This window comes from Ursus americanus, chromosome 5 (assembly GCF_024610735.1).
Source record: "Ursus americanus isolate L20-20 chromosome 5, mUrsAme1.1.p, whole genome shotgun sequence".
In the NCBI taxonomy this organism is placed as follows: Eukaryota; Metazoa; Chordata; class Mammalia; order Carnivora; family Ursidae; genus Ursus; species Ursus americanus.
Window position 1 is genome coordinate 45,672,869 of NC_142131.1, and position 19,437 is coordinate 45,692,305.

Sequence of the window (19,437 nt, forward strand, 5' to 3'; positions counted from 1 at the left end):
ATGAGAAGGATCTTGTCTGTCATTGAACTTTCCTGAGTGCCTCAAAGAAAATAATTATGAAAGGTGTTGAGTAATCAAAATGTATGCCAGTAATAGGAAATACAAAATTATTGTCAACTCCATAGTCTCCAAGCATATCATACTAAAAAAAAAAAAAAATGCTCAGGCATACAATATAATTAAGGGTCAGACAGCCACAGTGCAGGTACGATACAGGACTAAAAGCTCCTGAAATGGTGCTACTTTCCCTCCTAGTCAAAGTCATGGGTTTACTCTTCATTTACTATGTAGTAGTTTTGTTTATGGTAGTGAATTGTAAATGAGGTTGCCGGTACCTTTCAGTTAAACATTTAGAGGTTTGACATAACAGAATTTGTGAACATGGAGAATACTGATGAACTTTTTAAAAATTATTTTATTATAGACATTGCCTCCTTTTGAAGCCAATGGAAGAATTTTGGATTATGAAGTGACACTTACAAGATGGAAATCACGTTTACAGAATTACACAGTTAATGACACAAAATGGACAGTAAACATCACGAATGATCGTTATATAGCAACTCTCACAGCAAGAAATCTCGTTGGCAAGTCAGATGCAGCTGTTTTAACTATCCCTGCTTATGACTTTCAAGGTTTGTGTCTGTAAGATGGAGTCGACTTACGGATGGGAAAAGGTGGTTCCTAACGTAGAAGGTATTCTGAGGCATAGTACATAATTTTATTCTAAGTCAACAACCAAATAATTTGTTCCTGTATTATGTGGCTCACTTAAACTTTGAAGTAAACTACTTAATTCATTTCAGCCTTTTCTGATTACTTAACCTGGTTTTTAAAATACTCTTTTAAGGCTCTGGGAACCATATATGAATATGACTTAAATACATTGTTCATTGCTTTCAAAGAAGAAAAAAATGCCATTTACATATAGAAAACATTTGAAGAATTTTGAGAAAGGAAGAATTCTAGTTTCCAAATTAATTGTCTATATGTAAATTATAATAAAGTGCCTTTATTCATGGAAATACATATTAATATATTGCAAAAACTGGTAGCAAGGTTACATGGTTATAGAAATGTAAAATATGAAAATTTTGAATTTTTTAATGTTCATTTGTCATATCAGTATTCAAACTTTGTGTTAAAGCTACTCGGCCTGTAACGGATCTTAAAGCATTTCCCAAAGATAATATGCTTTGGGTAGAATGGACTGCTCCAAATGAATCTGTGAACAGATACGTACTTGAGTGGTGTGTGTTATCAGATAAATCGCCCTGTGTCCCAGACTGGCAGCAGGAAGCTGGCTCTGTACACCGCACCTATTTAAGAGGTACGCCTGGCTAGAAAAAACCTAAGTCTTGTCTAACTCTTCAGATTTTTCTTTTACATATTTTCTTGTGCTTTACAGATGTTGTGGTCTCCTGAAAAGAATTCCAGTTTATCAGTTACTGCTTACATCTAGTTTGCCGGATGTGTGACTCTCACCAAGTCACATCTAACCCGTGCAGGGTCTGTTTATGGACAAAGTGGGGTTAATGGTATCTTTTCGAACACTTCAAAAACTGTAAAGAGAAATACAAGATAATATGACCTCTGCTTGTAATTAGTTGCGTTTTTTTTCTGTGCCTCATTTAACTCCCTCATCCTGCAATGAGAAAGTATTTTCCTGTAGCATCTGAATGACTTGTTAAACTCTTAAAGCTGTTGAATAGGGGAAGCAGAATTAGAACTCCGATTTCCTTACGTCTTTTAACTGGAAGTTGTAATGGACAGAAAGTAATGATGTAGAGTTCCGAACGGTGGATTACCCTGTGTGTTAAGGTACAGCTTACTGTGTGGCTTTAAAGTGATAAAACGGCTTTAAAGAGAAAACACCAGCTTGTATGTGGGTTTTGTTTTTTTTTTTTTAAGTAAAGAAGGATAACCATTAGAATTCAGCTATGAATAATATGATGAATTAGAGAAAAGCTGTAAACAAGAACATATGTGCCGTAAAGTTTGTGAGTTTTATTTACAAAATAAGCTAATTGGGCCTCCTTAACCTCTTATCTAATAAAAAATTTTCATAAATTTGTTTAGTTTATCAGCCTTATCAGAGGCAAGGTGGAGCTAGAGAGAAGACGCACGTTGGTAGTAAATGGACAATAGAAATGTTTTTAAGAAAGCATAGCCTAATCTCCAGAGACCTTTATGTTGCACAGGGAGCCCCAGTAGCTCATAGCTCTAATAACATCATTGTATTACAGCGGAATATAACACTTAATTCATCTTCTTGATAATATTGAGTCATCAAGAAAAAGTAAAATTACTCTGTTTAAGAAAGCAAAGGAGCATATATAACTTTATGAGTAATAGTTAAGGAAATAAAAGTTCTTACTGAATGTATAAACTTCAGTATAACGATACCTTATTTTCTGATGTGGACAGATAAAATTCTATATAAAAAGAAAGACTTAAAGATTTTACTATTGTGTATTAAAGGAATAGATTACTTTGTTAATTTGAAGAGATTATAAATGAGGTATTCAAGATAACTTCATTTTAAAAGTTTGTTACTTTTTGGGGGAATAGTGCTAATTCTTCTTTTTCCCAGTTACCTGACAAACCACGGCCATTTCCCTAGCTCTTATCAGTGGGTCTTTAGGCAGTTCTCTGAGAATTAGTTAAGATGTACAAACACTGTCAAACTATAAGACGAAGGATAATTTGAAATGAATGTTTTATAAGTCCTGGATATAAATATAATAATTACTTATACTGACAATATATTTTTTATTTCCACCATATTGGCAAAAAATAAGCTTTTCCCTTTCATAAATAGATTTACTATATTAAGCTTGAATCCAGTACACAAAGAGCAATGCCTACTTTAAAAGCTGCAGTTTTAAAAGAAAAGTTCAAGAACCATGAAATTATAATGTAAAAATAAATAATGGAATTAGACTCTTTTGGGGGGAAAATTGCTTACTCTCCTATTCTTTCTTTAGGGAACCTAGCAGAGAGCAAATGTTACTTGATAACAGTTACTCCAATATATGCTGATGGACCAGGAAGCCCGGAGTCTATAAAAGCATACCTTAAACAAGCCCGTAAGTCCAAACTCATTTTCTTTGAAATATGTTGAGCTTTCTATTAACAAAGACATTTTATCTTTTTTAAATAGTGGTATGTCTTACAATATTCAAATATAATAATTAAATTTTGGTAAATTCTAGTAATATACTGAATTGTAATGATTTTCGGTTATCAAATACTTTTATTCTCTTCTAGCACCTTCCAAAGGACCTACTGTTCGGACAAAAAAAGTGGGGAAAAATGAAGCTGTCTTAGAGTGGGACCAACTTCCTGTTGATGTTCAGAATGGATTTATCCGAAATTATACTATATTTTATAGAACCATCATTGGAAATGAAACCGGTAATAAAACTATCAGCTATTAAGAATTACTGGTTTTTTTCTTAAGCTTTTAAATATTAAGTCTCACTTTCTTAAGTTACACATCTTTAAGTAGAGTATATTATCATCAGGAAAGAGACACCTGAGAATATGCCTTACGGTTGCTTTCATGGTCCTATTAAAGAACTACTGTGTTGTGCTTATGGGAGAAGAATATTAAGTCAGAGATATGAAAGTTGTTTTCTGAAAAATAATTTTTTTTCCTTTTTAATACTTTTGCAATGTCAAATAAAAGCCAAATCAAGCAGAACATTGAGCAGTTGAATAAACCACACTTATTGATTTCTTCTAGCCGTGAATGTGGATTCTTCGCACACAGAATATACATTGTCCTCTCTGACCAGTGACACTTTGTACATGGTACGAATGGCAGCATACACAGACGAAGGTGGAAAGGATGGCCCGGAATTCACTTTCACCACACCAAAGTTTGGTAAGAAATAATGATGTTTGCTCTTTTCTTCTCTTTTTTTCACTCTAAAATTTAATTAGCCTAAAAATGGACTTCGTTAATAAGCTAAAGTTTTGTTGAAAATGCATCTTTGGATTCATAGAAATGAATTTTTCATAAATTACAGTTTTTGTATTTATCTGATTTTGGTTTCTTTAAACTATCAGAACTCACCTCTTATTTCGTTAACTGCTTCTCACTGATTTCATCTGTACTCTGTAAATGCCAAAAGAATTTGTGTATCTTTCTAAATAGGTTCATATTTTCACTGGCAAAGTCGAGTATGCTCTCTTTCTTCCTTCTCTTATTCCTTCTTTTTATAGGCAGGTTGCTGGAAAGATGAGTCCATCCTTACAGGCTCTATATCCATTCTTCCAGCTCAGTCTTTGAGTTGCTGAAACCAGGCCTCCAGCCCACCACTCCACTGAAATCTCCCTGATGTCACTCAGGGAAGTCCTCTTAGTTATGATCACCAAGGCATGCTTTTTAGTCTTTTTTCTGTACTTCTCAGCATTTTACTCTGTTGGCTTCTCCATCCTTGAAACTGCCTCTTCCCTTGGTTCTTCTAAACGTCTTTTTGTAACAGCACTCTCCTGCGTCTTCTCCCTCTCTGGTACTTCCTTCTTGGCCTCCTTTTCACTCTTCTTTTTAAGAACGGTTTGTATTTTCCAGAACTGTATTCTCAGCCCTCTTTTATTATCTACCTATTCACACTCCCTGTCCATGACTTCAGCCATCCTCTCTCTCCTTCCCAAATACATTTCTCTTTTCCCTGACACAACCGTCCAAGTCTTTGCCAAAACCAGAAATTTAGATAAGGTAGTAATTTCTTCCTACCTTTTTTGCTTACATAAGCCAAGTATAAAGTCGTCTTGATCATGCCTTCTACTTACTGCTGTTGCATGCCCTTTGATAATCTCTTTCCTTGACCCTAAGCTTCTCGTGATTTTCTCCATCTTTCTCTGTCTTTTCCGAATGTGTAGCCCTACGTTAGCTCCTCACCTTCTCTAGTTTTGGCTGCTCCTTTAGCCTCCCTAACACAGACTGAAGCTGCTGCGTTCTTTCTTGTTCCTACTACATTTTGAATCAGTATAGAAATTACCTTATTTTATTACCCCAAGTACCAACACAGTGATGGAGGAAAATGAATGAATAACTACATAAAATAGATAAAAAAAAAAAGATCCTGAGCTTTGTTGTGATAGCCAGTAATGAGCATAGTTTCTGGAATAAGATTTGTGGTGACATGTTAATCAAATATGTAGCAAGTAGTAATTGAAATTGATCTTTAAAAAATAGCCTTTTAAAATATTATCCTGATTACTAAAGTAACATTCTATAGAGAAGAAAAATCACTCCTAATCCCTCATCTAGAATAATCTCTTAATACTAGAAGGATATACAAATATGTTATCTATGCATACATTTTTTCCCAAAAATTAGAGCATACTTGTTAGGATTTACTTCATCATCTGCTTTTTTCACTGATCAATGTATTGTTTTGTCGAACCATTGTGGCTTAATATAGCATGGGCCTTGCTCCCAAAGGACCTTACAGTGTATTTGAAGAAAGACAGCATAAGTAAAGTAATTGAATGGAAAGGCCTTTGGGCCATGAAGGCAGTAAATAGAGTAGGAATTTAAAGATAATTAGTAGGGGGGAGTTTCACCTTCAAAGAAGATTTTATAAAGGAGGTAGTACTTAAGCGTCAAGGTTAGGATGTGAATAAGGAGAAAGAAGAGGGCATCTTAGGACAGAATGAGTGAAGGCCCAAGACATAAAAACATAGTGAGTTTAGCTGCAGTAAAGGTTCTGCCTGAATCTGATTTGATATATACATGAAGCCTGAGCATACAAGAGTTAGTATTTGCCAATGTACAGTTTATTCTGAGCACTGATCTGACATTGATTTGTGTTAGGCTTCATAGAAAATAAAGTTACTTACAAAGGTCTATGTGTGGTGCTGAGATCAGTCTAAGTGAATAGTATATGATTGCACTACTACTTTTGTAAAGTTTTCCCATAAAAGACTAATTAGAAGGCGACTGGAGGAGTTAAGCAGAAACAACCATAAGGTTAATCATTAAGAAATAACTATCCAGGGGCACCTGGGTGCCTCAGTCGTTAAGCGTCTGCCTTCGGCTCAGGGCGTGATCCCGGCGTTCTGGGCTCGAGCCCTACATCAGGCTCCTCTGCTGGGAGCCTGCTTCTTCCTCTCCCTCTCCCCCTGCTTGTCTGTCTCTCACTGGCTGTCTCTCTCACTGGCTGTCTCTGTGTCAAATAAATAAATAAAATCTTTAAAAAAAAGTAATTATCCAATTAGTGATTCATTTGATTAAGTAAGCCCTCTTTTAAATGCTGCTTAGGGATCGTCTGCTATTTAGAAATCTTACGCTTAACTGATTTTTAGGTGATACTATTCCTACTACTGCCTGGCTCAGTCGGTTAAGTGTCTGCCTTCCACTCAGGTCTGGGTTCGAGCCCTGCCTGCTCCCTGCTCAGCGGGAAATCTGCTTCTCTCTCTCCCTCTGCTTCTCCCCACAGCTCATGCTCTCACCTCTCTCTCTCTCAACTAATTAAATAAGATTTAAAAAAAAATTCTTATAAATCCTTAGCCATTTATCAGATATGCCATCTTTTTTTTTTTTTTTTTTTTTTTTTTAAGATTTATTTGAGAGAGCACACAACCGGGGGTTCGGGGGAGGGATGCAGAAAGAGGGAGAGGGAATCTCCAGCAGACTCCTTGCTGAGTGCAGAGCCTGACTTAGGGCTCAATCCCACCGCCCTGAGATCATGACCTGAGCCAAAATCAAGAGTTGAACACTTAACCAACTGAGCCACCCAGGTGCCCCGACGCCATCTTCTTGAAAATAAATAGCTACTAAAAATTTTTCCTGAACCTTTTATTTTTAAATCCTTATAGAGGATCACATTTGTAGTTCAATTATTAGGATTGTTCTACAACTTTTCCACTTCTCCCCAATACTCACAGATCCCAAAGATAAGCTTTTGTTAGGCTTCTGCTGAGGGTAGATGATAAATGTAATAAATGGTTGGGTTTGGGAGCTCCAGCTTACTGGGTAGATTATCTGTCCAATAAAATGAACTTAGTCATTTTATTCCCTTAACCAACATATAGTTTATGCTTACCCTGTGGCCAGGTTACTGTGTAAGGTATAAAGGGCTAGGATATCATTTACCAAGAAAAGGGAGGGGAGAGAAAACAGCCTTTAAGTTTGAAAAGGTGATGAAAACAGGATGGTATTTCATCTTTTCAACAATCCTCTGGCTGGGAAGTTTTATTATTTGTGTCAACATATGCATTGACCATTATTTTCCTTTTTACCTCTTCTGTTTTTAGCTCAAGGAGAAATTGAAGCCATAGTTGTGCCTGTTTGCTTAGCGTTCCTATTGACAACCCTTTTGGGAGTATTGTTCTGCTTTAATAAGCGAGACCTGTAAGTACCCCTATTTTTATTTCTGCAGTTTTTCCCCTGGATTTATGCCCTATTCTCTCCCTCAACCTCTGGCCCCAAGTAATTACTGATTTGCTTTCTGTGACTGTAGTTTTTTCTTTTCTAGGATTTTGTAAGTCTTTTTATATTAGGTCTTTCATTTCACATGTTTTTGAGACTTACTGGTGCATATACTCCTATTTTTCTCCTATTTATTGAAAAGTATTCTACAGTATAGATTTATCAAAATTTGTTCATACATCTGTTAGGGAAATTCAGGTTGTTTCTTTGAATTGGAGCTGTTGTGAATAATATGGCCGTGACCATTCACCTACAGATCTTTGCGTGGGCATGTTATCATTTATCTCGTGTAAATACCTGGTAGTGGGATTGCTGGGTCAGATAGTAAATGCATATTTAAGTTTATGAGAAACCATCAGACGACTTTTTCAAAATGGTTATACCATCTTGTATTCTCCCCAGCTCTGTGAGCCTTCCAGTTCCATATTAGCAACAGTTTTTAATTTTAGCCACTTCGTTATCAGCGTGTAATGCTATTTCATTGTCGTTTTATTTCCATTTCCCTAGTAAGTAGTAATGATCTTTTCATGTGCCATTTCTATATATTCTTTTGTGATACATTTTCTGAAATCTTCTGCCCATTTTTACATTGGGTTGTTTGCCTTAATATTGAACTGTAAGATTTCTTTATATATTCTGATTACAAAATTATTCTCAAATGTGTTTTGGAAAGTCTGGTCTTGCGGCTTTGCCTTCTCATTTTCTTCACTGTAACTTTAGAAAAACAAAGTTTTTAATTTTGATGAAGTCCATTTTTTCAGTTTTTTTGTGATTCTTGTGTTTTATGTAGGAAATGTTTGCCTGTCAGTGTCACAAATATGTTCTCCTTTGTTTTCCTCTAGAACTTTAATCATTGTAGCCATAGGTCTGTGATCTATTCAGAATTTCTGTGCATGGTATGAGGTTAGGGTCAAGGTTTTTTTTTTTCCATAGATACCTAGTTAGTTGTTTCAGCGTTATTTAATGAAAATACTTTTTCCCCATATCTTTGCCAAAATCAGTTATCCATTAAGTCTGGATTTATTTACAGACTCTGAATTCTGTTCCATTGATCTATATGTCTGTTCATCCTAATACCATACTGTCTTAATTTTTACTGTTTTGAGAGCAGTTAGAATTCTTCTAATATCTTATTTTTCAAAATTTTGGTTAGAATCTTTGATAAACTGATACTAATATTTATTTATGAAAAGGAAATTTCCTTTTAAAAAATCTGGTACATTGTTGATTGAGATTTTATTGGATCTGTAGGTCAGTTTAGGGAAAAATTGCAATCTAAACATGAGTTCACATTTTCATAAGCTACATGTCTTTCAGTTCAGGGATATGTTAATATCTCTTACAGGTTTTAATTTTCTTTTGCAGTGTGTTGTTTCCAGTGGATAGGCCTTACACATCTTACGTTAAATTTATTCCTAAATATTTTTTATACAATGTAAATGGCATTTTCAGAAATTTTTCTTTTCTAATTGTTCATTGCTAGAAATAGAAATGCAATTAATTTTTTATTAAAAAAATACACTGTCCTTGTATACTAAGACCTGGATAGATTCATCTACTCTAATACCTTTTTGGATTTCTTAGCATTTTCGCTGCTCACCAGTAAGGATGAGTTATTTTTCTTACACTGCTTAAGTGAAACTTTGCATTATCACCAGTTTTAAGGGAGAAAGCATTCAGTCTTTTATCATTACATGTGATGTTCGTTTTAAGTTGAGGAAGTTCTCATATATTTCTGTTTTGCTGAGAGTTTTAGTCATGACTGGGTGTAGAATTTTGTCAAATGCTTTTTTGGCATCTGTGGATGATCATACAATTTTTCTCTTTCCTTCATACATGGTGAATTTTATTCATCGTTTTTCTTTCACACATTAAACCATCCTTGCATTTTTCAGACTTTTCTGGATTGTGTTTATTTTTGCATTTACGTTTGTTTCATGAGTGGCACTTTTTTTTTTTTTTTTTTTTGGTAGTGTCTTCACTACTTTTGAAATTAGGGTAATAGTGATTACCTCATCAAATGAACGGGGACACGTTACCTTCTCTGTTTTCTGGGAGAGTTTACATAGGATTCATATTATTTCTCTTTAAGTGTTTGCTAGAATTTACCATTTGAGATTTTCTTGTGGGAAGAATGTTAATTTACAGATTTTCTTTTCAGTCGATTTCGAGGAATTCATCCATTGGTTGCTCTTTTTGTTTAGGTTGTTAACTTTATTGCTTTTTATATTACACCCAGATTTTATAGTTGTTTCCACAGGAGAGTCTGTCTGTCAGGATCTTATTACTCATTTTTATTTGAACTTATTCTCAAGATATCTCACTTCCTGTATACTATGCACACTTAGGGATCTCTGACTTTGGGCTAGGAACTATATTAAGGTAAATACTCTTGTGAAAAATCAAATTTATCGTGTTTTTTCTGGTAGCTATGTGAGAACTTATTATGTAGTTTTAGTTGGAAATTGAACATTTTTGTTTTTTTGTTGGGAAGTGTGTACTATAAGGTTTAGTGACTTGGCTCAACTTTTTAATTGGTTTTTATTGCAGAATTTTATTTTTTAAACAGCTTTTCATTATGACTAGATTAAGCTCATGTTTAGAATTAAGGACTATTTGTTGTTTATTACATGTGGTTTTACAGACATTATATTTCTTTCCTCTCCAGAATTAAAAAACATATCTGGCCTAATGTTCCAGATCCTTCAAAGAGTCTTATTGCCCAGTGGTCACCTCATACACCCCCTAGGGTAAGATACAGTGTTTCCTACTTGTTTATACACAGACATGTTAGGGTACATTTATAGAGTTGAACCAAATGAGCCCAAATTGAAAAGTAAATGATAATAAAGTATTATCACAACATATTCTGATATTCCTTATTCTATTCAGTACACATAAATACTGCTCTGTGGTAACTGTGTTGTAAGGCAAGCATTTTATATAGGATATTAAAATTCAACAGTATACCAGTTTAATACTGTTGAAATGATTTCTAGAAACCTAGACCAAAATTCTTTGAACCTCCTTAAAGGTGAAATGACTAAACTTTATATTACCCTCTAATAATCTTTGATTTTATGTTAAAATACAGGACATATTTTAATCTTACCTTCTTGAGTTTTTCTATCCTGGTAATCCTAGGCTCCATAGTCTAGTCTAGTAATGAAATACTCTTTATATACCAGTAGCTTATCAAAATTGAATGACAGTATTGATTTGGAATTCTGGCAAAATACAGTCTGATTCATGCTTCTCAGAACCATTTCCACAATATCTGCAGTTCAGCTAGTTGACAGGGCTTAGTGATACAGATTATCTCTGCACCCCGGGAATTACTGAGAAGTTTCAGACATGCATTTCTCTGTGGTTTTAACTAGAATTTGCCATCTGTGTTTCAGAGTTTCTGAATGAACATAATGCTGTAGGTAATACATTTTTTCTTTCTTTCTTAGCATAATTTTAATTCAAAAGATCAAATGTATTCAGATGGCAATTTCACTGATGTAAGTGTTGTGGAAATAGAAGCAGCAAATGACAAAAAGCCTTTTCCAGAAGATCTGAAATCACTGGACCTGTTCAAGAAGGAGAAGGTTAGCACTGAAGGACACAGCAGTGGTATTGGAGGGTCTTCCTGCATGTCCTCCTCCAGGCCCAGCATTTCGAGCAGCGATGAAAATGAGTGTGCACAGAACACTTCGGGCGCCGTCCAGTACTCCACGGTGGTGCACAGTGGCTACAGACACCAGGTCCCGGCAGTCCAAGTCTTCTCAAGATCCGAGTCCACCCAGCCCTTGTTAGATTCTGAGGAGCGGCCGGAAGATCTACAGCTGTTAGATAACACAGAGAGCAGTGTCGGCAATTTCCCCAGGCAACAGTATTTCAAACAAAACTGCAGTCAGCGTGAAACCAGCCCAGATAGTTCACATTTTGAAAGGTCAAAGCAAGTTTCATCAGTCAATGAAGAAGAGTTTGTGAGACTCAAACAGCAGATTTCAGGTATCTCACAGCCCTATGGATCCGGGCAAATGAAAATGTTTCAGGAAATTTCTGTCGCAGATGCTTTTGGCCCACGTACTGAGGGACAGGTAGAGAGACTTGAAACAGTGGGGATGGAGGCTGCAGTTGATGAAGGAATGCCCAAGAGTTACCTCCCGCAGACTGTCCGACGCGGTGGCTACATGCCTCAGTGAAGACTGGTTCCTGTACGATTTCAGCAGCGCCTGTAAACTAAAGCTAATTTTATCTGTTATTTCAGATAAAAATAATCTTCACTCACTGAAGATAAGCATTTGCCCTTCAGGACAAGAAACTGTCCTCCCCCATGGGCTATTTCCCTTCCAGAGTATCTGGGATTCTACTTTGAAGCACTACATAAACTGACTTCATCCTCTGAATGGCTGAATGATTTTGTGCTGTTTCAGGATGTTTGCACTGAAGAAAAACAGAAAGCTTGTCTGAAATTTATAAAGTAAAACTTAACTTTGGTAGCTAGAAAACAGGGTATTTAAATAATAAGCAGTGATATACTTAGTACAGCTATACTGCTGTCACCAAATAAAGTGGCCGAGATAGAGTTAAGATAAAAAAATTGGACGAGTGAGATCTAGGCTCTGCTTCAGCTGACAGCGTTGAGAGAGCTGCAGGTGGCCTAATTACATAAACCCAGTTTTTGTTGTCTGACCAAAACCAACCAAAAAAATACTGGGCTTAATATTGCCAACAGGAAGTAGTAGACATTCTCTTCCATTGGTAATGATGCTGCCAATTCCAGTCTGAATTTTGCAAATTAAAAAATTTTTGAATCATAAGTAATCTAAGATTTTCAAAATTTGCTTTCTTGTTATTCACAAATTCAGCAGAGTGCCCAGTTAAGAAGTTAAGAGCTAGGTTAACATAGTTTGGCATTCATTCCATTTTAAAAATTCTTCGCCATTTATAAAGACTTAAATTATTAACATCTTTCTATATAAACATTATTGACCCTTTTTGTTAAAATACTAGAGAATTTGGTTGATGAAGCACTTTATACAATGTTAAATTAAAACACATTTTAAGGTGAAGATACATGTTTTGTTTTTATTTTTAAGTAGGCCAAGATTCAAAGGTTTTTATTGCTAGTAAGTGTTTGAAGCAAACTAAGAGGACATGGGCACTGCTTAACAAAATACACCACCATCCAGAAGCATACGTGTCGATGTTAGTAAATGTCACAGCGCATCCCCTGTTGTAAAGGCACCTAATGAAGGGATATTATTTTAATATCTGCCAGTCCCGAGGTAGATGGGACTGACTTAGTTCTACATTGTGATTTAGAGAGATTTTAAACTTCTCCTTGCAAGTTTTGTTCTTCCCAGAGAGAAGCAAGCTAGGGCTCCAATGTTCACTTAACCCCACTTTCACATTTTTGTCATACCCTGTCCATCACATCTGACAAGGAGGCAGGGCTAAAGACAGAATAAGAAGTATGAAGAAATTTTCATAAATCATTAGTGATTGACTAGTGCTATAAGGTACATTTGCAGAAAGTATGTTCTGGTTTTCTGTCATATTTAAGTCACCAAAACCAGGCCAATTTCAAAAACTTTGTAGAGGTTATTCAAGAATAAAAGGCTAAGAAAAGTTGCTACCCATTGACAGTTGAAATCTAATTCTACTCCTTACTCTCTCAGAATATTGTTCATGTTAGACCTGTTCATTAGACGTTACCCTTTGTATTCTTGCCTACTGCGTTTAGAGCCCTCTCACGCCCGGTCTTTGAGAGGCAGGGTAGAAGCACCATGAGATTGGCGAATGACAGGATGAGAAGTACATGAGGAAGACTGGGCACAGAGAAGCCAAATAGGGAGGGAGGGACCCCAAAGTCACACTACAGGATAAAGGCACCACCGCCACTTAAGCCTGATTCAAAGTAGGATTACATTTATCTTGCTAAGAATCTGTCAAGAAATTTCTATCGGTTTACTTTTTCATTTCCTTCAAGTAAGTAGTCACGTTATTTGTAAAAATGGTCAGCTCTACCCTTCCTCAAGATAAACAGCAGTGGTAGGAAGAATTCTAGTGTGAATTTGTCCTTGAGGGCAAGGGGGCAGTTATAAAATGTACACTCATAATCTAAGGGAATGAGAATGAAGTCATTGAAGAAAAAACACCGTATAAGCAAATCTGTTGAAACAGGTATAGAACATGGTGCCCTGAGTGCCCCCCACCCATGCCGGGTGCAAGAGCACTTGAGACATACTAAACGGCTAGTCCTGAACCAATAATCCACTCAGGAAACAGCCTTAGATTGGATTACTAAAAAGTGATGCACATCTTTGCCCAGCAAGAGAAAAAGCATTCTTGAAACTTGCTTAAAGTACAAAATTACTTTCCCAAGGCATGTCGTAGGATAATTTGTGGGGTTTTCTCCTTCAGGTTTTTAAGATAATTTGTTTTGAGGCATGTAAGCTGTATTTTACGTAGGCAGAGAAACAAATCCGGTTTATATGAAAATTAGTCTATAAGTTAGTGGATGTGGTCCTCACTAAATCTTGAGTATCCAGAAATTTCCTTTAATGCTGGCAAAGCCTCTCTATGGACAAAACTAATGCACTGCTTCTGATGCACTGGGCCTCATACAGGAGTAAAAAGCAGGCATGTGTGCCACAGGTGTTGCCGTTGCAGTTTGTTACTGGTGTGCCGGGTACCCTACCCGCATCCCTTACAAAGGCATGATACCAAGCGACTATGGGAAAACTCCCAGACTTAAAACCCATTAAAATCTAAAAAAAAAAAAAAAATTTTTTTTAAACCCGGATCAAGTCAGCACTCAGGAGCATACCCAACATGTAAGTAGAAGCAGGGGAAAAAGCAAAACCATTCACACGTTCTGCGTTCACATCAGATCTCTACCTAGCTGTTCATTTAATTTCATCCTTACACGTGAAGTTAACTAATCTTCCTAGCCTACTGTGAAATTCAAGTTTCATGAAGAAGTGTATTTGTAAAACATTTATTTATAAAAGCTCATCCTTTAGAACATCTTAAATAGTTTCATAAGAGAAATGAGTTTTTAAAATGTCTTTTCTGTCCACAGGGTTAACTGGTTAAAAACATGACAAATAATGTAGAAGATAATCATATATAATTCTCTGAAATTTGTTAACTAGCATGTTCATTGACCAAGTATAAATCAAGGAGGAGAGCTCTTCCTCTGTTCTGTTATATTCTACATCTTTGTCCTATGTCTGGTTTTAAGAAGAAATTTTTAAACCATATACTTCTGTTATTTTGTTGAAATGGATGTCAATGTGTAATAAGCTATATAAATTTTTTTTAATTGTTAAAAGTTACTGGGATAGCTTTCTGTTGCAGGTCGTGTTCAGTTCTATTGCCTAAGTAAGATTGCTTTTAAAAATTCATTGCACTTTTCTATATATTGAGAATATGAAGCCATCAAATGGCAAGCTGTTTATATTTAACGTAAAATTGGTCATTGTCGGGGCGCCTGGCCGGCGCAGGTGGAAGAGCATGCGACTCTCGATCTCAGGGTCATGGGCTCAAGCCCCACATTGGGTGTAGATATTACTAAAAATAAATTTTAAAAAATAAAAATAAATTTGGTCATTCTTATGGATTTCAAAGATGGTATAAACTAGCAACTTAACAGCCTAATTCTTTCAAATGGTCTTTTGACGCAGTTCCTTTTCAGAATACTTAAAAACGGAATTCAGATAGAAGTCAAAACAAACTTTCCAGAGCCAAATGTACTATCTTTTCAGTTAACCTTTGTCACGTGCTACTAGTATGCACTAATTAGCGTGCTATTCTAGTATACATTGCATTAAAGAGAGAAGGCAGGCAACTTGGTGTGACCTCTACTGTTGTCTGTTTCTTCCTAAATTTTTAAGAGCTTTTTGCAGTCAGCAGCTCCTTCAAGTGGATTAGTTTAACTTCATTACCCAGTGCTTTACCATTATGATGAAAATGCATTGAAAACCAATGGAGATAGCTCGTCTAGATCTTTTATCCCTTAAAGACAACCTTTGTCTGAATGGTAACTACATGTTTTCAAATGCTGTAACATGAATACCAAAATGTGATGTCAAAGGTATATTTTAAAGGCAGATATTTGAAAACTCTTTAGTCTTAATGTTTATTGAGTATACTCTAAACAAGTGTGCAATTCGCTAGTACTACAATACAGTGATTAGCATTAGGCGTGTATCCTCTTTATATCCTCGCTATGTACCTTTTACTTGTAAGTGCAATCCTTTGAAGTTCACTTGCTAATTTACCCCCACCTAGTCTACTTCATGTAGAAGGCTTGTCTAGAGAGTATTGTATTTTTACCTCTGTAGTGAACTGCATGTGCTAATTGTTACCATAGCTATCGGTCTTATGTTAACATAACTCTAAACGTTACTGTAAACGTTCTTATGTATCAGCTCTAATATTTCAAGTAAATTTAAGAAATAAATTCTTGGTTAAATTTTTTCCGTGTGTGATCACTAGTGTGACGTCACTACATTTAATGTTTGAGGTAACAGTATTTGTCACTACTGCTGTTGAGTCACTACTAGATGCTTTTAGAGGGTTCTGTGGCTTTTAAAATGTCCATTTAGCATAACGGAATAGGTTTTAGAAGAAAATCGATATATTATCTTGGTCTTAATAACAGAATGGACTGAGAGATTGTAAATCTGGAAAACCGGTAAATTAATTTACAAGATGAGTTCTGGAATCCCAGCACCACACCACCTCCCAGTGGATTTTTTTTTTCTTTTGAGGCGCCAAGAGACCAGCCAAGTACAGAGGTACTGCGCCATCTAGTGGCTGGTCTGTAGCCACAATGCTCAAGTCTCCTTACGAACAGAGGCATGAAGCCAACTGATAAAAAGCATCCCACTGCTCCCCTAAGATTACTTAGTAGTCTGTGAAACGAAGTCACCAATTCCACTTGGAAGAAAATGCTGAACTATTAGATTTTCATGTCTTCACATTTTTATTTTATCTAAAATACGCAGTGAATCAAATCCATAAACCAAGTTAACTTCATCCCTGCATGTATGTACTACAGGTTACAAAAATAATCTCCGGGCTTTGGGCTAAGTGTTCCTTTGTTTAAAATCCTTCATTTGGCTCTAACAGATTCAGCCAGACTTCATTGTGGTACCTCTTGTGTCATCCTAATTTATATTAAGCAATACAGCCTGCTTCCAGAAAGATTACAGAGTTTTGTTTCCCTAACTCAGGGGCAGAGAAACAATTTTAACTTTCGCATTAAGCTTTTTTCTCTTTAAAGTTATATAAAACATTCCAGTTTCATTATGCAAACAGTACAGCTGTGTGCGTGTGTGTCTGTGTGTGCATCTGTGCACGCTTATTTACGTACGCATTTAAGTCCTATGCTTCGGCGAGTTCCCTCGAGCAAGCAGAAGAGGAGGAGGAAAGCAGAACGGAGGTAGAGAAGAGGACAGTGCAGGGAAGCAGAGGGAGGTGTGGCCCACTAAATCCAGGTCAACAGTTCATGGCCCTGTTGATGCTTGGTTTCTCAACAGCTTAAAATAGTTCTATCCCCACTGAGGGAGAAAATCTGCCTTTAAATGCAAAGTTCGTTTATTTTTGTAGTTATTTTCTCCCAATGGCTACAGATTTAAAATAGATGGGACAGCATAGCTTAGTTTTAGAAATCTTTGGTCATCCAAAACCTCAGTCTTTTACTTTCATTCTTTGTCACTATGGTTATGTCCCTTAACATAGCAGAAAAGTGTAACTAGACCTGTGTCGATCTGGAACTTTTCTTAGAATTATCTCCCACTTAAATGGTATTTATTGATTCCTTTATCCATTTGTATGAAACTGCAATCTTAGTAGGATAACATGGTGAGATATTTAGGGGAATCCTCACACACAAAAGTGTAAGAGTGGGGTGAAAACAACCCCACCTCAGATGAAGTGTATCTCGTTCCAGGGGCCTCCTCATCCAGGGCTATGTACAATCCTTTAGAGACAGAGTATCCGGAGTATCCCAGCAGTCACCAGTTCATCCCCCACAGCACTCGTTCAGACACTGAGTGAGAGCCACCTTTGGACTCAGTCCAGACCGCTTTGATAAAACCGTCTTAATGAACGGGTCCATGCTACAACCAGTACGTCCGCATCTCCGTCCCATCCCTGGAGGAAACTTCCATGCACTTTTGGCTACATCCGTGAGAAGCCTGTGGTCTAGGGACAGCTTTCAAATAAATTACTATAAATTTCTCTGGAGTTGGATCTATAAGCTTCCAAGAAGGGGATCGTGCCTTTAAATGAATGGCCTAAAAGAATATTTAAGTAAAAAGGTACTTAAAGGGACTCGGATTCTGACAACAGAAAACCTAACTGTGCATGAGCACGCAAAGAAGGGAAAGGCAGCCACCTTCACGCTCAAAGTCAGCGTGGCTTCCGCACCTTGTTCAGTCGAGACTTCGAACACCTGCACTCCCAGCTGCCATCAGAGCCCAGCTAAGGACTCCTGAGAAAGTAAAAGCTCCACGTTGAGAATTTCGACTGAAAGTGTTGGCTGTTGATGTCGCTGGGCTGCACGCTCGCTGCACGCCCAAGCCAGTTCTCATTAGCTTCCGGGGGCCACAGGCCGGTGTGGGTGCATAAAGGTGAACGAATATGTACCACCTACGAAACACTCATTTTGGGTCAGTAAATCCTTAAAAACTCTTACGAGGTAAGCGTCAGAATACCCACAGACTCAGGTTTAACCACTTGCTCGGGGCCATATGGTAGACAACGCAATGGGGTTCCAACTCTAACCTGACCCCAAAGCCTGTATCCTTTGCTGTGCACACCGTCTGTCGCCAGCTGCTTTTAGGGAACACCTTGCTGCTCACCGGCTCGCACAGTGACTCGCTTCTGCTTCCTAGAGCCTGCTAACTCTTCGGAGTCTCCCTGTCCTCACCGCTGCCGCCCGTCACCAGCTACTTTCCCCAAGCTTCCCGTCGGCAGCACTGAGCCCAGAGCAGTCTTTCTCATCAGGATCCCCTTAGGCCCTCATCGGAGTTATCTCAGAAGACTGCCTTCCCCCTCAGCTCAGGCATTCGCTCTAAGCACATATAGCAACACCTAAAAGAGAGGTAAATGTACCGGAATTTAAACAAAAACAAGAAAAGAAAGAAAAGGAAACAGGAAGGAAGGGAGGGAGGGAGGAAAGGGAGGTAAACGTGTCCCTCTTTCCTCAGCAGAATGCATTTTAACACAACTCCTGCTGTCCCATTTGGCCCAAGAAAAGATCCTCTAATGGTGGAATCGGGCCCACTGCAGCTCGTGACCAAAGGGTCTGGTGCAGGACACCTTTCCTGAGTGCTCAGGTCACACACATCCTGTCCCGGGCTGTTCTGCCACAGACTGCCCACGTCTGCTGCCCGGTGCCCAGATCCATCGCCCTTCGTCCACCTCTGGGGCCTCTCCTCTAGGGTGGCTTCCCTTGGCTCCAGCCCATCTCCTGCCAATCCACTAGGGGGCAGCACTGGCAGCATGAAAGGCCTGCATGTTGTCTCCCCGCCACGCCCCCCCAACCCCACTCTGACCCTATAACCAACATTTGCGTTTCCGGCTGCATCATCTTTCCTGGTCCTACTGCACCTCTCTTTCCAGAAATACTCTCTCTAGTTGCTGGAACATACTGTTTTACCTCCCAGCCTATGCACTGATTTGTTCTTCTACTATGTTCTCCTAGTCCTAATCCCATGTTTAGCTAGAAAATTCTTATTAATGAAGGAGAAACTCAAAAAATCCTCTGGGTGAGACCGTTCATTCTTCTCCTCTTTCTCCCCAGACTTAACAGTCTTCTGTGTCTGGAGACAACACTGCCGGCCAGGGTTTGACTCCCTCTGACCTGGGAGCCACACCCCCTGGAGGAAGGTTCCCGAGTTTTTTTCATCTCTGAGTCCCTGGCACCTAGGACACCAGGTAGATAGAAGTGCTTGGTAGATCTTGTTTAGAGGAAGACATGAAAG

At 37.7% G+C, this 19,437-nt stretch overlaps 1 protein-coding gene across 1 annotated transcript in view; it reads left to right on the forward strand.

The window, feature by feature from the left end:
* IL6ST (interleukin 6 cytokine family signal transducer) overlaps positions 1 to 15,921 on the forward strand; it is a 50,192-nt gene extending 34,271 nt beyond the window's left edge. Inside the window, exons 10-17 of the mRNA XM_045794325.2 lie at positions 425 to 635; positions 1,148 to 1,330; positions 2,988 to 3,089; positions 3,271 to 3,417; positions 3,749 to 3,889; positions 7,270 to 7,366; positions 10,113 to 10,194; positions 10,900 to 15,921. Coding sequence (XP_045650281.2) covers positions 425 to 635; positions 1,148 to 1,330; positions 2,988 to 3,089; positions 3,271 to 3,417; positions 3,749 to 3,889; positions 7,270 to 7,366; positions 10,113 to 10,194; positions 10,900 to 11,637 — 1,701 coding nt within the window. The 3' untranslated portion in view covers positions 11,638 to 15,921. The remainder of the gene's footprint in view (positions 1 to 424; positions 636 to 1,147; positions 1,331 to 2,987; positions 3,090 to 3,270; positions 3,418 to 3,748; positions 3,890 to 7,269; positions 7,367 to 10,112; positions 10,195 to 10,899) is intronic.
* Positions 15,922 to 19,437: the final 3,516 nt, after the last annotated feature.